At 40.7% G+C, this 24,738-nt stretch overlaps 1 protein-coding gene across 4 annotated transcripts in view; it reads left to right on the top strand.

Moving 5' to 3' along the window:
- usp22 (ubiquitin specific peptidase 22) overlaps nt 1-24,738 on the top strand; it is a 203,755-nt gene that overhangs the window by 174,512 nt on the left and 4,505 nt on the right. For 3 of the 4 annotated variants that reach the window (XM_059979850.1, XM_059979852.1, XM_059979854.1), the window contains 8 exons: nt 9,120-9,225; nt 11,091-11,252; nt 11,730-11,856; nt 15,735-15,826; nt 17,868-17,966; nt 20,728-20,790; nt 21,554-21,643; nt 23,685-23,834. In XM_059979850.1, coding sequence (XP_059835833.1) covers nt 9,120-9,225; nt 11,091-11,252; nt 11,730-11,856; nt 15,735-15,826; nt 17,868-17,966; nt 20,728-20,790; nt 21,554-21,643; nt 23,685-23,834 — 889 coding nt within the window. The remainder of the gene's footprint in view (nt 1-9,119; nt 9,226-11,090; nt 11,253-11,729; nt 11,857-15,734; nt 15,827-17,867; nt 17,967-20,727; nt 20,791-21,553; nt 21,644-23,684; nt 23,835-24,738) is intronic. The other variant, XM_059979853.1, reaches the window with a different exon arrangement.

Consider the following 24,738-nt stretch of genomic DNA (forward strand, 5'->3'; position numbering starts at 1 on the left):
CTCTGGACTGTGCTTATCACAAATCTCTAAATCTAAAGTGCAGCAATAACCCTATTCAGCCCATGAGCTTGTATGTGTCAATACCCTTTTCCTATATTGAAATAGCATCAACTGAGAAACAGCACTAAGGACAATTTTGGCTATTTTAAAATGGGAAATGCACCAAATATCTTTTTGTTCTAGCAAGGCAGGAGAAATGATATACAGGCTGCCACCAATGTTTCAGATATCTGGGTAATGGAAATTTGTCATTGCAGAATTCGTAAATCACCATCCAAAAATTTGAGATATGGAATAAAGATTGGTTTTACAGAATCTGTGGAATAAAAAGTTAAACGCAGCACAGAAGCAGACTCTCTGGCCCATCGTGCTGTGCTGAAATAACTAATCAGTAATTAACCGCCAAACTAAACTAATCCATTCCATCTAGTTTAATTTCCTACATATTCAGTTGTCTAAGAGCCCTTTGAATGCCTCTGCCCTATCAGCCTGCTTCACAAACCCTGGCAGCAGATTCCAGGCACCCACCAATCTGTTTATTTTTAAAAAAACAACAAACTTGTCCTGCATGTCTCCTTTGAACTTAACCCCTCTCACCTTAAATGCATGCTTTCTGATATTAGACATTCCAACACTTGTGAAAAGATGCTGCCTGTCAGCACTATGGAGGTCTCTCATAATCTTACATAGCTTTTCTCAGACTCTGCCACTCCAGAGAAAGCAACCCAAGTTTGTTCAACCTGTTGTCATAGCACACACCCTCTAATCCAGTCAATCTTCAGCATCCTCTCCAAAGCTTCCACATCCATTCTATGATGGAGTAACCAAAATTGAATGCAATACTCCAGTTGCAGCCTAACTAGAGTTTCATAAAGTTGCTACATAAATTCCCAACTGTTGAACTTAATTCTTGACTAATCAAAGCAAACATGCCATATGCTTTCTTTACAATCAATAGACAATAGGTGCAGAAGTAGACCATTTGGCCCCTCGAGTCTGCACCGCCATTCTGAGATCATGGCTGATCATTCACTATCAATACCCAGTCCCTGCCTTGTCCCCATATCCCTTGATATGTACAATCGTATCAATCTGTATAGCCACTTTCAGGGAGCTATGGCCTTTGATCCCAAGATCCCTATGCACATCATCACAGCTAAAATAGTTTTGCCATTATCAGTATCCTGTCCCTTTATATTTGATCTGCCAAAGTGCAGCTTTTCACATTTGTCTGGGTTAAACTCCATCTGCCATTTATCCACCTGATCTATATCCTGCTGTGGCAGTCTTTAATACTATCCACAACACATCTGCTAAATTACCAACCTACCCATCTACATTTTTATCCAGGTCATTTTATATAATATCACAAGAGCAGAGGTTCAAGTATGGACCCCTGCAGAACAGTAGTAGTTGCAGACCACCCACTAGAATAAGTCCCAGCAACCACTATTCTTTCTTTAGACAAGGCATTTTTGAGTCCAAATGGCCACTTCAGCTGGGATCCCATACCTCTTAATCTTCTGAATGAGCCTTCCATGAGGGGCCTTGCCAAATGCCTTGCTAAAATTCATTAGGTAACTTCCACAGCTCTACCTTCAACAATCAGCTTCATCACCTCTCGAAAAACTCAAGACATAACCTTCCCTGCACAAAGCCATGTCCCTAATTAGGCCAGGTTTTTCCAACAGCTCATAAATTCTATCTAAGAACCTTCTCCAGTAACCTCCTGAGATTTACTAGTTTCCAGGATTTTCCCTTTTTCATTTTTAAAATAATGAAACATTAGCTACTCCCCAATCCTGGGGCAGAGGGAGGACACAAAGATATTGGGCAAGGCCAAGGAATTTCATCTCTTGTGCCTCTCAACAACCTTGTATATATTCCATCAGGTCTTTGGGATTTATCCAGCTTAATGTTCAAGAGACTCAAAATTACCATCTTTATCTCCAAATGTACATTTTGCTCCACATTGATCTCCCTATCCTCCTCATCCTTCTCCTTGGTAAATACTGACACAGAGTACTCATTTACGATCTCTTCCACATTGTCCACCTCTTTTATCTTTGAGTGGTCCTAAGTTATCTTGCTTTTGATGTAAAGAATGCCTTGGATCCTATTTAATCCTATTTGCCAATCTTGGCTTCTTAATTTCTTATCTGGCTTTTATGCAATCCTCACTCTTTGGTTCTTTTCTTCCTACACTTAGTGGCCACTTTATTAGGTACAATTGTACACCTGCTTGTTAGTGTAAATATCTAAGCAGCCAATCATGTGGCACCAAATCAAGGCATAAAAGCATGGAGACATGGTCAACAGGTTCAATTGTTGTCCAGACCAAACTTCAGAATGGGGAAAAATGTGATCTAAGTGACTTTGACCATGGAATGATTATTGGTGCCATAGCAGGTGGTTTGAATATCTCAAATTGCTGATGGCTAGGGATTATCACACACAACAGTATCGTGTTTACAGAGAATGGTGCAAAAGCAAAAACAAAATCCATTGAGCAGCAGGTTGCTGAGCAAAAATGCCTTGTTAATGAGAAAGGTCAGATGAGATTGTCCAGACTGGTTCAAGCTGACAGAACAGTGACAGTAACTCAAATAATCACATTACAATAATGGTGTGCATAAGGGCATTTCTGACACAGCATGTCGAATCTTGAAGTGGATGGGTTACAACGTCAGAAAACCTCGGGCAGGAGGTACCAAATAAAGTGGTCTTCAAGTGTATGCTTCATTTTTCTTAATCAAACTCATCACCTCTCTTGACATCCAAGGTTCCTGTACCTTGCTATCAGTATCTGTCTTTAACCACCATCCACATGGCAGATGTGGACTTGCCCAAAAAGTTGATCCCAATTAATTCTCCCTAGTTCCTTCCTGATACATCTGTAATTTGCACTGCTTTAAGTTAATACTCACCCACAAATTCCATACTTCTATAGCTATCTTAAAACTTGAGGGGTTATGTTCACTGCTCCTTAACTGTTTTCCTGTTGGTAGGTAGGTCACCTGGCCAGGCTCATTGCCTAACACTAGGTCCCATCTATCTTCTGCATATTTTTCACCTTGTCCGTAAATTACAGAAGCTGATATCTCTCAGGCCCTTCCTCTTGTTGGGCAATCAATGTATTGTTTTATATTTTAAAAAACCCTCCTGGATGTTTGTAATGTATTTTACTCCATACAGCACCCTTTTTTCAGCTTGTTTTTCTTGATGATGAGGCTACATGTTATGAAAAATTACAGTGCAGACCATTTTCCAGAAGTGTAACCTGTGTGTGGTTCGCCATTCCATTTTTCTGTGATTTGCTATCAACTTTGTTAGATTCTGTAGCTGCTGCAGCATTGGTAATAGAAATCTTTGCAAATATACACATCTTACATATACTAATTCTTTCCAGTTACTTTTGATAACTTCCTCTTCCTCTTGATTGTCTTTATTTGAGAAGAACCAAAACCATGAGCTGGATCTCCAAGACAGTGGCAGGATTATTCATATCTTTTGAATCCTCATGGACAGAAAGAGACCCTTGGCTAAGTGCATCCATATTGATCATCAGACATCCAACTACAATAATACTACACCCCTCCCCCTCCCCCAAACTGCCCTGTCGCCCTAGTAACTTCCAGTAAACAATTAACTTATCATTTAGCATGTGGGAGAAAACTGGAGGGCCAAGAAGAAACCAATTTGGTCAAGGGCATACTCCTCACAGATTGTACTCAAGGCCATGATTGAACTTGGGTCTTTGAAGCTGTGAAACAGCAATAGTAAACACTGCTTTTCAAAAAAAACTGCTAGAGGGTGCATCAAGCAGGATCTGCAGAGAGTCCTCAACAGATGTTTGAGATCCTTCATCTGAGAAAAGAAACTGTTTCTTTCCTTCCAAGGATGTTGCCTGACCTACTAAGCTCCTCCAACAGTTTGTTTTTTATAGACAATAGACAATAGGTGCAGGAGTAGACCATTCGGCCCTTCGAGCCTGCACCGCCATTCTGAGATCATGGCTGATCATCTACTATCAATACCCTGTTCCTGCCTTGTCCCCATATCCCTTGATTCCCCTATCCATAAGATACCTATCTAACTCCTTGAAAGCATCCAGAGAATTGGCCTCCACTGCCTTCCGAGGCAGTGCATTCCAGACCCCCACAACTCTTTGGGAGAAGAAGTTTTGCCTTAACTCTGTCCTAAATGACCTACCCCTTATTCTCAAACCATGCCCTCTGGTACTGGACTCTCTCAGCATCTGGAACATATTTCCTGCCTCTATCTTGTACAACCCCTTAATAATCTTATAAGTTGCAATCAGATCCCCTCTCAATCTCCTTAATTCCAGCGTGTACAATCCCAGTCTCTCTAACCTCTCTGTGTAAAACAGTCCGGACATCCCAGGAATTAACCTTGTGAATCTATACTGCATTTCCTCTACAGCCAGGATGTCCTTCCTTAACCCTGGAGACCAAAACTGTACACAATACTCCAGGTGTGGTCTCACCAGGGCTCTGTACAAATGCAAGAGGATTTCCTTGCTCTTGTACTCAATTCCCTTTGTAATAAAGGCCAACATTCCAATAGCCTTTTTCACTGCCTGCTGCACTTGCTCATTCACCTTCAGTGACTGATGAACAAGGACTCCTAGATCTCTTTGTATTTCTCCCTTACCTAACTCTACACCATTCAGATAATAATCTACCTTCCTGTTCTTACTCCCAAAGTGGATAACCTCACACTTATTCACATTAAACGTCATCTGCCAAGTATCTGCCCACTCACCCAGCCTATCCAAGTCACCCTGACACACCTCATCACCCTAACACCCTCATCACATGTCACACTGCCACCCAGTTTAGTATCATCAGCAAACTTGCTGATGTTATTCTCAATGCCTTCATCTAAATCGTTGATGTAAATCGTAAACAGCTGTGGTCCCAATACCGAGCCCCACCAGTCACCACCTGCCATTCCGAGAAACACCCATTCACCATTACCCTTTGCTTTCTATCTGCCAACCAGTTTTCTATCCATGTCAATATCTTCCCCCCAATGCCATGAGCTCTGATTTTACCCACCAATCTCCTGTGTGGGACCTTATCAAATGCCTTCTGAAAATCAAGGTACACTTTATCCACTGGATCTCCCTTGTCTAACTTCCTGGTTACATCCTCGAAAAACTCCAATAGATTAGTCAAGCATGATTTGCCCTTGGTAAATCCATGCTGCCTCGGCGCAATCCTATCACTGCTATCTAGATATGCCACTATTTCATCTTTAATGGACTATTTAATAATGGACTCTAGCATCTTCCCCACTACTGATGTTAGGCTGACAGGATGATAGTTCTCTGTTTTCTCCCTCCCTCCTTTCTTAAAAAGTGGGATAACATTAGCCATTCTCCAATCCTCAGGAACTGATCCTGAATCTAAGGAACATTGGAAAATGATTACCAATGCATCCGCAATTTCCAGAGCCACCTCCTTTAGTACCCTTGGATGCAGACCATCTGGACCTGGGGATTTGTCGGCTTTCAGTCCCATCAGTCTACTCATCACCGTTTCCTTCCTAATGTTAATCTGTTTCATTTCCTCTGTTACCCTATGACCTTGGCCCATCCATACATCTGGGAGATTGCTTGTCTCTTCCCTAGTGAAGACAGATCTAAAGTACTTATTAAATTCTTCTGCCATTTCTGTTTCCCATAACAATTTCAACCAATTCATTCTTCAAGGGCCCAACATTGTTCTTAACTATCTTCTTTCTCTTCACATACCCAAAAAAAAAAGCTTTTGCTACCCTCCATTATATTCCTGGCTAGCTTGTGTTCGTACCTCATTTTTTCTCCCCGTATTGCCTTTTTAGTTAAGTTATGTTGTTCCTTAAAAATTTCCCAATCATTTGTCCTCCCACTCACCTTAGCTCTGTCATACTTCCTTTTTTTATTAAGTGCTATGCAATCTCTGACTTCCTTTGTCAACCACTGTGGCCCCTTCCCCCCTTTGAATCCTTCCTTCTCCGGGGATGAACTGATTTTGCACCTTGTGCATTATTCCCAAGAATACCTGCCATTGCTGTTCCACTGTCTTTTCTGCTAGGATATCCATCCAGTTAACTTTGGCCAGCTCCTCCCTCATGGGTCCATAGTCTTCCCTGTTCAACTGCAACACTGACACCTTCGATCTGCCCTTATCTTCTCAAATTGCAGATAAAAACTTATCATATTATGGTCACTACCTCCTAATGGTTCCTTTACTCCAAGATCACTTATCAAATCCTGTTCATTACACAACACTAAATCTAGAATAGCCTTGTCCCTGGTCGGCTCTCGTACAAGCTGTTCCAAGAATGCATCCCGTAGGCACTCTATAAACTCCCTATCCTGGGGTCCAGCACCAACCTGATTCTCCCAGTTCACCTGCATGTTGAAATCCCCCATAACTACTGCAACATTACCTTTGCCACATGCCAATGTTAACTCCCTATTCAACTTGCACCCAATATCCATGCTACTGTTTGGTGGCCTGTAGACAACACCCATTAGGGTCTTTTTGCCCTTAATGTTCCTCAGTTCTATCCACACAGACTCTACTTCTCCTGAATCTATGTCCCCCCCTTGCAAAGGACTGAATCTCATTCCTCACCAACAGGGCCACCCCACCCCCTCTGCCCACATTTCTGTCCCTACGATAGCACGTATACCCTTGTGCATTCATTTCCCAGGACTGATCTCCCTGCATCCATGTCTCCATTATCCCAACAACATCATAGTTACCCATTCGCACCTGAGCTTCAAGCTCATCCGCCTTATTTCTGACACTTTGTGCATACAGATATAGAATTTTTAGCCCATTTCTCCTCTCTCTGTTTAAATTGCTGCCTATTGTGCTTAACCCAGCTCCCCGAACTCACATCGGGCTATAGGCCCCTTGAATTTTGTTGTCCTTCCTAAATTTACTTATTCTTTCTGCACATTTAACTCCATGTTCTGTCTGGCCATCCCTCTGTACATGTGTCCTCCTTATCACTTGTTCCTCCTTTCTCTACTACACACTTAATATTCTGGAACCGTGTAGTCCTCACCTGTCCTTTATTCTTCCTCTCGCTAACCTCTCTCTCATCCTGGATCCCTGCCCCCTGCAAATTTAGTTTTACCCCCCCCCCCCCCCCCCGAGAAGCACTAGCAAATTTTCCTGCAAGAATGTCAAGAATGTTAGTACCGCTCCAGTTCAGGTGTAAACCGTCCCATCGGAACAGATCCCACCTTCCCTGGAACAAAGCCCAATTATCTAAAAACCTGAAGCCCTCCCTCCTGCACCATCCTCTCAGCCACGTATTAATCTGTATAATCCTTCTGTTCCTTGCCTTACTCGCACGTGGCACAGGTAGCAATCCCGAGATTGTTGCCCTTCAGCTTTGCACCTAACTCCCTGAACTCACTATGCAGGACCCCCTCACTCATCCTACCCACGTCATTGGTCCCTACATGAACCACAACATCTGGGTTCTTTCCCTCCCTCTCGAGAATGACCTGCACCCGATCTGAGATGTCCCGGACCCCGGCACTAGGGAGGCAACATACCATCCGAGACTCCCGATCTTCCCCACAAAATCTCCTATCCGCTCCCCTAACTATAGAATCCCCTATCACTACCGCTCTCTTCTCTTCCCTCCTCCCCTTCCTAGTCGAGGGTCCAACCTCAGTGCCAGAGACAGGACCACTGCAACTTGTTCCTGGTAGGTCATCCCCACCAACAGTATCCAAAACGGTATACTTATTGTTGGTGGGAACGGCCACAGGGGTGCTCTGCTTTCTCTGTTTGCTCCCCCTGCCTCTCTTGACTGTCACCCATTTGCCTACCTCCTGTCTTTTCGGTGTGACTACCTCCCGATAACTCTTATCTATCTCTGCCTCTGCCTCCCGAATGATCGGTAGTTCATCCAGCTCCTGCTCCAATTCCCTAACTCGGTCTTTGCTCCAATTCCAGCATCTGAGGTCTTTTCACGACATCTGATCAGGGTACTGCTATGCCATTCTTTAGTTATTTCAGGTGTATCTGCTTTCCTCACTGGCTCTGTTCCTGAAACTGTTCAGGAGGCTATAACAGGACCTACCAGTCAGTTGGCTGATTAAATGTATCAAAGCTGTAGTTGCTTCTCCAGGAGATGAAATCCTATTACTTTGGGAAAGATATTAATTCCTATAATTTGGGGCAAGGTGAAAATTTGCTGAAGATAGACTTCTGGGATATGAGCAGTTTTGGATACATTAGGAGTTTTCTCGCTTTGTGCAAAATGCCTCCCCATTTCCATGTGGACACACTTTACAGACAGCTTGTCTATAATTAACCTTATCAGTTTCTATTTATTCCAGAACAGCTGTGGTTTATTAACTTCATTTTCCCTAAATTTCTGCTGTTTAAAAGGCCAACACAGATTAATGACTTCAGTATAACACATGTATCTTAATAGAGGTGTCCTTGGCAGTCAAAGTGACAGTCACGCTTGTCCAAGGATTATTCCAGACTGCCTCTGCTGCTCTGTTGTAGATTTGGTTACTGATACATTAAGAAGGTCTTTCAAAAATCATACTTCTAGAGAAGGTTCTAGATGTGTTTTTTATTAAAACCATAGGTGTTGAGTGATGTGTTTCTCCAAATGCTCTTCTGTTCATTCTTCCTGCCAGGGATAAATGTTTGTATGTTGAATAAAAATAACTGCTGGCACCTTTCTTCATCAGCTTGTCCAGCTTTCTCTTGGGGCCACCTGTCTGCCACCGTTGTTGCAAAGATGTGACCTGTAAAGCAATAATGCTAGTTTCACTGCACAATGCTATCCTGTGAAATTACTGCTCTTTGATTTTCGCCAGATTTGCAATTTCTAGACTCTTGCTGAAGTAAATAGCATTTTGAAAAATCTTATCTATAGATTTATTGTTAGTTTGCTTGCATCTAACCCTGCATTTAACATTTCTGTCTAGTCTTGCACAGTTGTAAAGCAATGTTAGTAAATGCTCTTTGAAATTATTAATGATCATTATCACCAAATTTTTTTGTTGATTTTGACTGTTTTAAGTCTCAAAGTTTTCTCAATGGATTTATTTCATTTTACTGCAGGTGATGATAATGGGAAGAAAGCCAGCAATCCAAACCACTGTAACTGTATTATTGACCAAATCTTCACTGGGGGGCTGCAGTCTGATGTCACTTGCCAAGTCTGCCAGTAAGAGAATAGTTTTTTTTCTTGTAGATTATAATTGAAACCACGTTAAGCCATCTTTGGGAGAAGGGAGCATGCGTCTAGTGTTATTCACTTCAGTTATAACTGGAGAAAGTGAACAAAATTAAATTTCTATCCTTGACTTAAAAAAAAGTTCTAGGTTTTACTATCATTCTTTAGTGTTTTCTCAAAACATCCCTGTTCTCCATTATTTTTTGTTTGCCTTATCATTTTTATTGTCATTAAAATTTGATAAAGTTACATCTGGGAAAACCATTCTGAGTTGTGCTGTTCCAAGATACTTCACTGCACATAGCCAAAACACGGTTCGATAAATTCTGGTTAAGTTCGGATCAAGATGGTGCTAAGTCATAGCTCAGACTTGGTTATATTTTAGGTTCATAGATTTGATTTTAGGGACAGGTTAGTTTAGGTACAAAGATGAAGGGAGTTGGGGTAAGGAGCAGTAAGTGAAAAGTCAGGACAGGAGCTGGAGTCCTGGTTGGAGCACACCCGATAGAAGGCCAGTGATTCTTGTGGATGGATGTTGGGTAGGTAGGTACTGAGACCTAGACCAGCTGTTCCCCGTCATCAATGAGAGGCCAATGGATCCCTTGGATGAGGCTTGTGATAAACCAAGCCTCAGGTTGGCAAGTCCTGGGTTGGAGATCCATGCAAGCCCAGAGTTCAAAGCCCTATGATCGGCAACTCCTGGGATCAATACCCAAGTTTGAAGACAGAAGATGCCGAGGTCGAAGCTCCTGTCCAAAAATTGGAGGCCTGACGTTTGCAAGTCTGGGCCAGAATGATCTCTCAGCTCAGTGAGTAGCAAGGTCAGAGGCCTACGCGAGTCCAGAATTCAAGGCCTGAGGTGAGTCCTGAGCTCGGCAAGTCCTGGGCTTGATATCAGAGGTTGAAGTCCAAAATTGGAGTGTGCAGAAGTTGAGGCCCAACAATAGAGACCTCTCAAGTGTATCTGGAAGTTGGAAGCCCAGAGACTGGAGGTTGGATGTCCAGTCCTGGGGTTGGAGCGGTGTGTGTATATGATGGGAGGGAGAAAAGAGGCTTGCTTTGTTTCTGCTTGTGTTGTTCTGCTGAACATTGCAGCAATAGAGAGTGTGTGGTGACACATCAGAGCTGCTCTCAGCTTGTCCTTCCTCGAGTTGTGTTGGTTATTAACACAAATGATGCATTTCACTGTATGTTTTGATGTACATAAATGAATTTTTATCTTCAGGATAGACTAATTTAAATCACCCAGTAATTCGTTTTTAGCGTACTGATGAAGCAGGGACTTAGTGCTATTTATGCTGCCTAGTACACATGATTTGACGAGAGAATTTTTACAAAAACAAAGCTTATGATATTGAAATGGTTAATTAGTGGCAGATATGAGGTAGCCTATCTTCTGTGTACACTTAGCCACCTGATGTGATTTGATGAACTCAACTCTTAGTTGTGGTCGTCTGCAAAATTTTCAATGGTTGATCACAGCAATAACACAAAACAATTAAGTTGTACTGATGTATAAATCCAGAAATAAAGGGCTAATTTAATAATCCTTAAAGATGCAGCAAGATGAACTTGGAAAAAAGCTTCCCACTTTTTAGTGAAATACTGTGCTAGAGCAGGCCTGATTTTCATTATATCTACAGTAAGTACAGTTAACATCCTAGATGCCATTAAAATTCAGTTATGGATGCATAGCTTTATTATTTATTTATTTTGAGGATAGACAGTCAAAAGCCAGGTCAAATTCTACATTGTAACTTCTTTGCGGTAGAAAATTAATTTGGAGTTGTGTGAAAGGACTAGTTCTATCTATTCTATGTACCGTGTCACCATGTCATAATTTCTCTTTACTTCAGTGGTGTCTCCACTACGATAGATCCATTCTGGGATATTAGCTTAGACCTGCCTGGGTCTTCCACACCATTCTGGCCCTTAAGTCCAGGCTCTGATGGGAATGTTGTGAATGGAGAAAGCCATATGTCCTCCGGTACCACCACACTCACAGATTGTCTACGAAGGTACCTTCTGTTATCTGCTCTCATTGCATGTTCAACATTGCGTCCATGTTATTTATGTATCAGCATGGTTTATAAGAACTACTTGCTGCAGACTTGTGCCTTGTCAATGGCTAAGTATGAGTTTAGTTTATGTAAATTTGGTATGATGCCCTATTGATTATGGTGCGTGAAGAGCATCACGAAAAATGAGTTCAAATATCACCATGGTAAGTTGTGAAAATGAATTTAGTAGATGTTTAAAACTTGTGAGCAGGCTAGAAAGAATACCATTCAACTTGATTTCAGATCAACAGCCATGTCTCAATATCCTCTGTATAGGGAACTTCCACTCTTAATGGATATGATCTACATTATTCTGATGCCAATTATAATTAGCTTGAAGTTCAAGGCACAATTATCAGTGAACAGTAAATTCTGCCAATACTAAAGAACACATTTTTAAAACAAAATCTTTTGTTTTATTAATTCTGCCCCCAGGTTTACAAGACCTGAACATCTTGGAAGCAGTGCCAAAATCAAATGCAGTGGTTGCCATAGTTACCAAGAATCAACAAAACAGCTTACCATGAAGAAACTTCCCATAGTGGCCTGTTTTCATCTCAAAGTACGTTGCAGCTTTGAAGAAATTTTGAGAATTTAAGTATATAAGGCATTGATTTGCAGCAATTAGCTATCAGGATTGATTGGCAAAAACAAATTAAAATAAGGCAGTGGCAAGCAGAGCAGCCATTGTTGGAGTGGATAGTGTTAGAGCGGGGATTTTGAGTCTTTAGTTCTTCGGCTTCAGTGAGGAAATAAGTGAAAAGCTATAGATATTTTTCCAGTTTATTTATTATTTCCTCCTTTATATTTGCACAGTTAGAATAGTAGGAATGCCAGGCAGGATAGTTGAACGCTCCTCTTGCAGGATATGGGAAGGCATGGTCCCTGACGACTTCACCTGCAAGAAGAGCATCCAGCTGCAGCTTCTAACACTCCATGTTAAGGAGTTGGAATTGGAACTGGATGAACTCCAGATCATCTGGGAGGCTGAGAGGGTGATAGACAGGGCATATAGAGAGGTAATTACACCAAGGTGCTGCACACTGGAGACTGGGTGACAATCAGGAAGAGGTAAGGTAGTAAACAGCCAGTGCAGAGTACCCCTGTAGCTAACCCCCTCAGCCAAAGGAATACCATTTTGGATATTGTCGGGGGGGTGAACTAGCAGAGGGAGTCACGGTGCTCAGCTCTCTGGCACTGAATCTGGCTGTGTGGCTCAAAAGGGAAGGGGGAGGGGAAGAGACAATCTGTGGTGATAGTGGATCCATTAGTTAGAGGAACAGGAAGGAGGTTCTGTGGATGAGAACAAGATTCCTGGATGGTATGTTGCCTCCCAGGTGCCAGATTCTGGGGCATCTCAGTCTGAGTCTTCAGCATTCTTAAGTGGGAGGGTGAGCAGCCAGAGGTCATGGTCCAGGTAGGTACCAGTGACAGGTAGGAAGAGAGACAAGGTTCTGCAAAGTGAGTTCAGAGAGTTAGACACCATGTTAAAGGATAGGACCTCCAGGGTTGTTGGGATCTCAGGATTTCTACCAGTGCCAAGTGCTAGAGAGGCCAGAACTAGTAATATCATGCACTTTAACATGTGGTTAAGTAGTTGGTGTAGGAGGGAGTGCATCAGATTTTTGGGTCATTTTGCTCTGTTCTAGAGAAGGTGGGACCTGTATAGAAGAGATGATTTGCACCTGACCTAGTGGAAAGGTTTTCTACTACCTGGTGGGGGAGGATTAAAGCTAGATTTGTAGGGGAATGGGAACCAGAGTGCTAGAACAGATAGTGGAGAAGTTGTGGAGACATGTTGTTAAGACCTCAGGAAAAAGTCAGGAATCAAAAGATTGAACATGGTGTGATTAATGTTCTGAGCTGCGTAAATTTCAACACAAGAAGTATTGTAGGAAATGTAGATGATCCATGCCCTGAGCATAACACATGGAATTATGATATAGATATTACTGAGATGGTTGTAGAAGGAGCAGGACTGGCACCTCAATATTCAGAGGTTCCGTTGTTTAAGACACGACAGACAGGAAGGAATTAAAGGGCAAGGGGTGGCTTTTATAGACAATAGGTACAGAAGTAGACTTCAGCCCTTCGAGCCTGCACCGCCATTTTGAGATCATGGCTGATCATGGGTATCAATACCCGGTTCCTGCCTTATCCCCATATCCCTTGATTCCCCTATCCATAAGATACCTATCTAGCTCCTTCTTGAAAGCATCCAGAGAATTGGCCTCCACTACCTTCCGAGGCAGTGCATTCCAGACCCCCACAACTCTCTGGGAGAAGAAGTTTTTCCTTAACTCTGTCCTAAATGACCTACCCCTTATTCTCAAACCATGCCCTCTGGTGCTGGACTCTCCCAGCATCTGGAACATATTTCCTGCCTCTATTTTCTTGTCAGGGAAAATGTCACTGCGGTGCTAAGTCAGGACAGACTGGAAAATTTGTATAGTGAGGTTTCATGGGTGGAACTGAGGAGTAAGAAAAGTATGACCACATTAATGTACTGTATTACAGACCACCCAACAGACTGCTGCAAGTAACGGTCTGTATAGTAGCTGATTTTACCTTTCCACATAATATTGACTGGGATCCCATACTGTAAAAGGACTAGATAGGGTAGAGTTTGTCAAATGTGTTCAGGAAAGTTTCCTTAATCTGTACATTGAAGTCCCAACAAGAGAATGTGCGATACTTGATCTGTTATTAGGGAATGAGACAGGGCAGGTGTCAGAAGTTTGTGAAGGAGAACGTTTTGCATCCAGTGACCACAATGCCATTTGTTTCAAAGTAAATATGGAAAAAGATAGGTCTGGTCAACAGGTTGAGATTCTAAATTAGAGAGAGTTCAATTTTGATATCAGAAAGGATCTAGCAAATGTAGATTGGGACAGGCTGCTTTCTCGTAAAAGTGTTCTTAGTAAGTAGGAGGCCTTCAAAAGTGAAATCTTGAGAGTACAAAGCTCATATGTGCCTGTCAGAATAAAAGGTAAAGTAATAGGTTTAGGGAACCTTGGTTTTCAAGGGATATTGAGGAACTGGCTAAGAGAAAAAAGGAGGTGCACAGCAGGCATAGGCAGGTAGGAACAAATGAGATACTTATGGAGTACAAGAAATGCAAGAGAACACTTAAGAAAGAAATCAGGAGGGTTCACAGAAGCCATGAGGTTGCCCTAGCAGACAAGATGAAGGAGAATCCTAGGGGATTCTACAGATATGTTAAAGGCAAAATTATTGTAAAGAATAAAATTTGTTTCTGGAAGATCAGAATGGTAATCTATGTGTGAAGCCAAAAGAGATGGGGAGATCTTCAAAAGGATTTTTTGCATCTATATTTCCCTAAAAGATGGACAGTCTATAGATGTGGGGCAAAGCAGCAGTGAGGTCATGGACAATATACCTACAGAGGAGGTAATTTTGCTGTTTTGAGGCATATCAGGGTGGATAATCCCCAGGTCCTGATAAGGTGTTCCCTCAGACCCTGTGGGAGACAACTGCAGAATTTGCAAGGGCCCTAGCAGAGATATGTAAATCATCCTTTGAGACAAGTGAGGTACTGGGGCTGGAGGGTAGCTAATGTTATTCCACTATTTAAGAACAGTCAAAAAATAAACAGGAAATTATAGGCCAGTTAGCCTGATAGATGGTAGTAGGCATTTTAAATGGTTCGGTATGGACTTTATGGGCCAAAGAACTTGTTTCTGTGCTGTGTTATTCTGTGACTCTTGTCTGTAGACATTGAGCCCCAGTACTAGCAGAAGAAGCAAAATAGTAATCATTCATGTTTGTATGCTTTGAAACAAATTGATTTTGTACTCTGAGGTCTTCCCTTAAGTTTTTTGTATGGACCACAAGATATAGGAGTAAAATTAGGCCTTTCAGCCCACTGAGTCTGTTCCACTAGTGTAGTAAGTGCAGCAAACAAAGATTGCTTCTGAGTTCTGTCTGTGTTGAAAATGAACTCAAATGAAACGGTAAACTCTTGTTAATTTAAGGCTGTCTGCTCCTGCAGAGCCAGCAGTAGTTTTTGATTTTTGAGTGACAACCTTGATTGTCTTTTCAAACGTTTTACATAGATACTCTGGTACTACAATATTACAAAGTGAAGCAGTCCTGTGATTGCTCAAGATTGTGGTAACTTTTCTCTTAATCTGCATTTGCCAAGTGTGAAGTGCACTGTAATTGGTTTGTATCTGAGCTTGGAATACATTGCAGATGCCAGCCCAGTGTTCTAATGATGCTATTGTAGAGACTGCATGACCTGCTGAGTCTTTACTTTTCAAATTTCTGTTTCAATAATACATTTGCCACCATTAGAATCAGTACTTTCAAACATTTTAATTAAAGTAACACTGAGATGAAGATAATGTAGTTGGGAATACTTACAGTTTTGATTTTCTGACTAATGAAAACAAGTTTTCTCTTGTTCCACTCCTGTAGCGGTTTGAACACTCGGCCAAGTTACGGCGAAAGATCACTACATATGTCTCTTTTCCACTGGAGCTAGACATGACTCCGTTCATGGCTTCTAGGTAATAGTACTTTTCAAACCTTCATATTAAGGCATTTAATGGGTGAAGAAGCAAAATGACTCTACACTTCTGTGTTCTTTTGACTTGCAAAGCACTTTACAATAAATGGAATGTTATTGCTGTGAACAGCAATGTTCGATAAAATCTGCTAAAATATATGGTGAATGTTGAGCAGAGAACACTGTTGCTGTCTGGGATGGAATACTGTTGGATCTTTGATAAGATAGAGCGTTGCTTTGTAGTTTCATCCAAGAGATAGCACCTGAAACAAAATGGCACACTGACAGTAAAGTGCCATTCTTAAGAGGCACAGAATGCAGAGTTTCAACCAGAAATTTTGACGCTTCCTTTCCTCCCACAGAAATGTATTCAATAATATATTTGCCACCATTGGCTGGACTTGTTGAATTCTTCCCGCAGATTGTTTCTTTGATGTACCATTCTTCCATGGGGAAAATGCTGTGTCAATAAATTACGTGCCTTCGCAAATTAGTCAATAACTAATCCCATTTCATTTCGCAATATTAGATCTAGAATAATCTGTGATCTGGTTGTATCCCAGAATGTGCTGTTCTGAAAACTTAAGCTAAAAATGCTATGAACTTCTCATCTGGGCTATGTTTGCATATTTGGCATTCCAGTGTGGATGGTTCCCCTTGATTATTATATATCTGCCCAGTTTATTTCTTCCTGTATGCTCTCTCTTTCCGTGTGGTTACTTTAATGGAGCCTGCACACCAGTTCCAAGATGACGAATTGCCTTTTGTTATTTCTCAACCCCAACCAAATATTTCTAAATCTTGGTTTTCTGAACTTGGATCATGCTCCTTTATTGTGCTAAGACTGGGAGCCACTTCTCCACCTTTCCCCTAAGCTCCGTCTTTCTAAGTATTTAGGACCAAATTTATGTGTTTGTAATGGGTGAAAAATAGATTAGATATATTAGCTTTAATATTCACAAATACAATGAAACATGGTGGAATGCATCATTTGCATCAACAACCAGCTGGGGTGTTCAAGTATTAGCATATTTTCAGCACCAACATAGCATGCACAACTCTTACCAACTCTAACACTTGTGTCTTTGTAACGTGGGATTAAATCATTGCAGTCACAGGGAGAACATACAAAATCCTTACAGTGGTGAGAATTGAATCCTGATTGCTAGCGCTGTAAAATGTTACACTTAGAGGCAAAAACAGTAGAAGCTCTTAGATAATCACACGAGTGTCCAAATGATAGATGGATAGTGACATTGTGTGGCATTAGTTGGGTGTATAATTAGTTCAACACAACATTATGGGTCAAAAGACCTGTTCCTATACTGTGCTGTTCCATGTTCTAAAATAGTTGATCCAGGTTTCTATTGCACTTTCAGAAATGCTAAAATATTTAGCAGATAGACAGGGTGATGAAGAAGGTTTATGGGATGCTTGCCTTCATCAGGCACGGCACTCAGTACGAGTTGAGATGCCATGGTACAAAACCACGCTTGGAGTATTGAGTGCAGTTCCGGGCACCATGCTATTAGGAAGGATGTGATTAAGCTGAAGGATATACATAGACAATTACCTAGGATGTTCCCTAGACTGAAGGGATTTAATTATAAGGAGGGAGGGCTCAGTTTCTGAGGCAAAGGAGGCTGAGGAGTAACCGCATAATGTTTATAAAATAGAGCAACACAGATTGGATAAATAGTCACTGTCTTTGTCCTGGAGTTGGGGGGTGGGGGTGCTAAAGCCAGAGGACTTAAACTGAGAGGAAAGATTTAAAGGTGATCTGAAGGGCAAGGTTTTCACAGGACAAGCTGAGTTTTTGGAACAAGCAGCCAGAGGGAAGTTCAATGATTGTCACATGGCTAAAAAGGTTTAGAGGAATATGACCTAAATGCTAGATAGTGAGATTTGCTTGGATAGGTGAATTGGCCAGCATGGACCAGGGCTGAAGAGCCTACTTTCATGCTGTATAAATTCACTGAAATCTATGCAAGTGATATTTGTTTTAATTTGTTCAATTCCTCTGTTTTCAAATGTCTGTACAGTCGGCCCTCCTTATCTGCGGATTCTGCATGCATGGATTCAACCAACCACGGATGGGGAAAACCCGGAAGTTCTCTCTCCAGCATTTGTTGCTTGAGCATGTACAGACTATTTTTTCTTGTCATTATTCCCTAAACAATACAGTATAACAACTATTTACATAGCATTTACATTGTATTAGGTATTATAAGTAATCTAGAAATGACTTAAAAGTGCAGACAGTCCCTGGGTTATGAATGAGTTCCATTCCTGAGTCTGTCTTTAAGTCGGATTTGAAGTCAGAACAGGTAAATCCGGTATTATTTAGCGTCAGTTAGTCAAACGCTTTTCTTAGTATATAGTACATATTTTACATTTCTATGCATATAAAACACTTAAGAAACATATGTATTTCAATAATTAAACCATTGCGTTGTTTAGTAATAATTGTAGCTTTCATCAGGGCAGGGCCTTTCAAATGCTCCATTAAAATTGTTCCGATCGTTGACTGACTGTAGCCTCCTGCTTTTCGAATGACCGATAGCATTTCACCTCTTTCCAATCGCTTTATTACTTGCACTTTATTTTCAATCGCGATCGTGATTACCAGAATCACCGCTGATTCAGAGCTACGCAGGGTCCTAATGTCCACTGCTCTGAACATGTTAAATAAAGTCTGGGGTTCCACTGGGTCCTAAAGGCAACCGCACTGATTCAGGTTAAATAAGGGACTTGAGCATCGGCGATTTTTGGTATCCGCGGGGGGGTCTCGGAACCAATCCCCCGCGGATAAGGAGGGCCGACTGTATTTAAGAATAGCTTGTGCAGTTCATTCCTTATTTTTGTAATCCACAGCCTTTCCTGCTAATTTATTCTTAGACATACTTCCATCTCTTTCATTTCCCTGAGTGATATTTTTGGCTTTAGCTTCATCTCTGCACTGTCATGTGCTATACCTTATAAACTGATCCATTGCCTGCACTCAATACATGAAATTTCTCTTTGCTTTCCTCATTATGTATATTGCTACTGCACTGAACTCAACACAGCTCAAATGTAGATCTTCACTTTCCCAGCCTTCACTTTTCCCAATACTGGTGTCAATGCCCCACGTACTGGAACATTCTTCCCACATCAGCCACACATTCATTTCCCTGATCTTATTTGTCCTTTGCCAGTTTGCATGTGCTGGGTAACAACATGGAGGTTATCTTCTGTGGGTTTCTGCTTAATTTGATCCATTTCCTCACACTGATTATGCAGAACCTTTGTCTTGTCTGTGTTGCTAGTACCTGCATTAATTATGATTGCTGAATTTTTCCTGTCTAGAATCAGAGTAATGTCCTGAACGTTGGCGCTAGGCAGGCAACACTGCCCTCTGATCTATTGCTCTTGTTACAGAGAAGTGTCAATCACCCTTGTGCACACATGCTATACTTTTGCTTATGCCAAAGCATTGTTATCCCACCCCATTCAAATGGTTTCCCTTACCATGGTATTATGGTCAGTGAATTCATTTGCACTCTAGTCACTATTCTTGTCCAAACAAGCTTGAAAGAACCTCAAACCTATGGGCCAATTGCAACGACTAAGGTTCCTGCACAACTTCCACCTTGTTTACCTCACCACAGTCACGTTCCCTTGTCCTTAGCTATGGATTAAACCAAAAAGCATGTTTGTAGGGAGTTAACCACCTTCTGGTACTAATATCCAGGCAATTTCCTCCTCCATGATGTGTTGCAGTTTCCATACCTCCACCAGCTCTGACTGAGCCAAAGCAAATGTAAGGAAGTATGATGGGTGGAGGAAGTGTAAGGAAAGACTTACAAAACTGAGATGATCATAGATTGGTTGCACTTTTTGGATCTGTTGTCTAGAAAGTGTTTGTTCATAGGAATGAATGGTGTCAGGAAATGGAACATATTCCAAACTTTGCCACGTGTCTTTGTCAAACTTTTCTCATAAATCTCATGCATTTCTGGATTTGGACTCTGCAGTAACAAAGGAATGGAAAAGTACATCCAAGTTGGAATGGTGTTGACTGGGAAAATGACAGAAATCTTGAGTAGCTATCAAGCTGCTGGAGGAAATCAGGAGGGCAGGCAGCATTAGTTGAGAGAAATGGACAGTCAACATTTTGGGTTGGGACACTTCAAGATTGAAAGATTGAGGGGTGATGACCAGTGGAGAGAGATGGTGCAAAAGCTGGTAAGCCATTGGTGGATCCAGACGTATGGAGGGGGGAAGATTAGAAATGGAGATAGTCTGAGAGGTGATAAGTAGAGGAAACAAATGGCTGCAGATGATGATAGAATCTGATTAGAAACAAATGTAGAACATAAGGGAGGTGGGGTAGCAAATGGCAAAAGGGAAAACAAGTCTTACATTTTCTGTATCACTCCTATGTTGCAAAGGTTAGAAATGCTGCCTGTCAGATTCTTTCACTGCTGGCTGAACCAATGTGAGCTGTTGGAACTTTGGTTGTCCACAAGAAATACTGAGATTAAGTTTTCTTCAGATTGTTTTGGTCTATAGCATGTGAATGAAGTGCAGTTTGTCAGCAATAATTCCAGTTGGTCAATGCACACAAAATGCTAGAGGAACTCAGCAGGCCGGGCAGCATCTATGGAAAAGAGTAAACAGCCAACATTTTGGGCTGAAACCCTTCATCAGGACAGATATGTCTTCCTGATCATAGTCATCCTAGTGCACTGCCAGCAGTTATAATTGATGTCCAAAAATATTGTTCTTTTCCATTAAGGACTTAATCTATCCTTGCAAAGAGTTGCACTACAAGTTTGCATCATAGTGTTCACATGAGTGTGTAATTGGGCACATTAGGTATTGAAATGTATTTTATCTGTACCCTTTTTCTTTTTCTAGTAAAGAGAGCAGGATGAATGGACAGTACCAGCAGCCTGTGGATAGTCTAAACAATGACAATAAGTAAGTTGATGTAGCTTTAAGTTTGCATTTGCAAACATTGTTCTCTCGTACATTGTACGTTGCTTGCATGGTCTGCTTTATGTACATAATGGAAGTCAATCACGTGGCAATGGTTTTAAAGTTGTCTGCATTTTTGAATGCAGATTAGGGATCATTGGATCCTTAAGAACTCCCAATCTATTGTTAGCCTGATGATGGAAACCTTCTGAAAATCTGGCTGCTGCTTTGATTTATAACACTGAAATAGGAATGCTGTCACTGTAGTTATTTGCAACTCACTCTGAGATATGGGGGTGGGGAATGGGTTTTCTGCAGAGTCTCTAATTCAACGTTTGACCATATTGTAGTCAAATATTGTTATTTTTAGTGTTTTTAAATTGGTTGTTTTTAAGGACTTTTATTTTTTATTATATAATCACCTTTTGATAACCTGAGTTGGCTCTGCTTGAGACAGAATGTAACTGTTTCAGTCTCTGACACTTGATGGTCACAGTTTTCTACAGTTATTTGATAACTAATTTATAAGTCACAGTTTTAAAAATTCACTGCCTATTATAAGTGCAATACAAACCAAATCCTTCAATTCCCTTTTGTATACAAACATTTGAAAAATAATCATGTGTAGCTGTGGAGCCAGGGCCAGTTCTCAGAATTTGATTTGGAGGTACCATTGATGTACAAGGCTTGCTGAGTACGTTGCGATAATCTATGTAGTTGTGGGAAGGAGAGCCCTGTTCTTAGTGAGTGCACTTGTTCATTCCAGAGTCCTATGTGAACAGCACAGGCTGAGAGAGATGCAACTTGTGTGTATGTGTGGGCATGACATCATAACTGGCAAGCAACCCAATCACAAGTGAGTCTTTTCATTATCTGAATGTGTTCAATTTAAAAAAAAGTGTCTCACTCGTCAGTGTGTTGTGGGGTTCCTTTAAAGGGAACGTGTCACTCCAACAGCCATTAAAATGTGATACATTTCTCAATAACTGCAGGCGAGTGTGTGTTTCATGAGAATCGAGGTAGAATGCCATTCAAGGTGCTGGGGACAGACTTGTAAAAGCAAAGAATAGAATGAGAAGACAATTGGATACTAGTCCAACTAAATCTGTTATAAATTTACCCAATTTATTTGAAGAAATTGACTAATCATAATTATGTTTTTACAAAAAAATCCTTTAGTTTTCAAAATGGAATTGTCATTTAATGTTTGCACTCCATGGAAGAATCTAATTGTATAGTTCAAGATTGGTTTTCTTCCTTGATCTTTAATTACATTCTTGACCAGATATCTAGTTTATAATTGAAGCACAGACTGAAATAGTTTGTTCTATTTTATTATCTATGGTTGTTCATTTACATTTGGTTTATTTTTTGTGATCTCTTTAAAATAATCTCCTTGCGTATTTCTTATTCCATTTGTTTTGAGTCTCTAAATTCTACACCTTTCAAATGCCAACGGGAGATAGTTTCATAGTAGTCTTTAAGTCTAGAAAGGAGCAGACTTTATTCATGAGTCTTGCTCCTGGATGTTAGAGATACAGCAGTATTATGGCACTCTCATCCACACCACCCTTAACTCCCTGTAGTAAGTGCAATAAATTCCCCTCTTCATCTTCCTTGGAAGGAAGAAGCTCAAGCTATATTTTCTATTGCTGATGTTCAATTTCCTCTGAACCCAAATCAGCTCCCTTCCATGAAATTTGGAGTTGTTTTTTCTCCACTGGATGGTGTGAATTACAAATATAACCATGCTGGATGCTGCTGAGCATTGTACTAAAGCCCGCTAGTGCTTTGTTCATTGTCCAGCAATAGTTTATTAGATTAGTTTCCAGCAATTGTTCTACTAGATTTATATGAACTTTAATTCTTAAAGGTTCTGATTGTCTTCCTTATTTTTTTTAAAAGTCCTTGTTGCTTTCTCTTCAGCCCCACTAATACTGATGTTGTTTTGCAGATGAGAATACTGAAAATTATACAAAACATTGCAGCATGACCATCTGAGCTATTTAATTACGTTTAAATCATTTCTATTTGACATCACAACTACTTGCTGATAACCACTGGCTTCTGCCAAAATTATTTGATTTTTTTTCTCCCACTCTAATCTTCTGTTCAATGTGTACATGCTTTGTATAAATTTGTTATGTATTCCAGCCAGATTTCTTCACTTGATGTGACTTTTTCACAAAGCTTTGTGTAATTTTCAAAAGTAATCTTCCAGCATATAACTTGTACTGTGTAAGCAGCAGGATCTAGCAGATTCCTACATGCTGCTAGGCAGACCCTCCCCCATTAGTGTTTTCTGTAGTTTGGCCTGTTTCCAACTAATGCAGAAAATATGACATTGATTATAAAATCATATTGAAGAGTCACTACTTAAACGTACCCTTATAACTTTTTGAAAATCTGGATGTGCATTCTAGATAATGTTTAAACAGTATCTAATGCAGAAGGAAAAAGTTATCAGGATGTTTCCAAGCTGCATATCTAAATGTTCAATGAAAACTGGTTCCTTCTCATAAAATGCCGCAATGGGGAAACTATTTATACCATCATGAGTTCCTGCCCTGTCCTGCCCTTTTGTGCATCTATGGTGACTCAGTCCTTTGACTTAATCCTAACACTTGAGTTCCTAACAGGATTCATCACACTATCATCTATTTTCATTCATTTCTTTGAGATTGCTGCTGCGAAGGAATGTGTGATGTTGGAAAGCTATAAAAACAAGTTTCAGTGTGAATAAATACTGTGAAAGCAGCAGGGATAAACGAGCAGGTTAGGAAACTCCAAAACTCCACCCTGACGAATATTTGACAAATCAATGTGAATATAGATCCTTCACAAGCTGTACATTATGTACATCTCTTCATCTCAGTAATGTTGTCCTTTTTCTGCAGGTATTCGCTGTTTGCAGTAGTCAATCATCAGGGAACACTGGAAAGTGGGCACTATACCAGCTTTATTCGACAGCACAAGGACCAGTGGTTTAAATGTGACGATGCAATTATCACCAAGGCTAGCATAAAAGATGTGCTAGACAGTGAGGGGTGCGTACCAGTGGCTAGTACAAAGTTTGGAAAAGGCTAGCTGGTTTCCGATTCACAGTAACTAATTATCAATGTTGATCTGCAGTTTTTGCCTTTGAAATATTATGTGAGCACCCTATACACATTCACTGTTTATGAGTAATTCAACTATCCGTACATCTATCCTCCAAGTTGTTTCTCCAGATTCCAGAGTTTATGGCACTCCTGAATTAATTAGGATTTGGTTTGTATGTTTCTTTAAGGATGTGGAATGCATGAATAAGTTATCTTTTTATTCTATGTGAGATCTGTAGATATTTCTGCACTGCCTCTAATAAGTAGATATATTTGCTTAAGAAACAGAAATTATAATATTCTAGTCATGATCTTGACAGTCCTTCTGCAAATTTGTGGCTGTCTGTTATGTTCTTTTAAACCTGATCCATTGTGGAAAAGTATCCACTAGACTTGATCCTTGGCTTGTTCGATACACCATAGACTTAAAGTCATTGAGTCAACATTTTTGTTCATCATTGTTTCCTTTGGCTTGCCTGCATTTGTTCACAAACTTTTAGTTTGCTGCACAAATTTCCAACTTAACCCAATCCTCCTTTTGATCTCTGGCCACTTCAGACATCGCCACCTTTCAAACTTTCACCAGAGAGTCCTTGTATGCAAATCTTCGAAAAATTAACATGAAGGTACAGCAAGAAGTTAAGAGGGAAACTGGTATAAAAGCAAGAAATTTGGTCTAATTATGTAAGGCCCAAGTAAGACTACATTTGGAATATTGTGTTCATCCGTTCTCCCTACTCAAGCACAGGTAGATGAAAAACGGTGAAGGTTAACTAGATGGATTCTAGCAGTGAATGGTTTATCATATGATAGATTAAGTTGACTGGGCTATACTTGTATTTAACAGAAT

This window comes from Hypanus sabinus, chromosome 9 (assembly GCF_030144855.1).
Source record: "Hypanus sabinus isolate sHypSab1 chromosome 9, sHypSab1.hap1, whole genome shotgun sequence".
Classification (NCBI taxonomy): domain Eukaryota; kingdom Metazoa; phylum Chordata; class Chondrichthyes; order Myliobatiformes; family Dasyatidae; genus Hypanus; species Hypanus sabinus.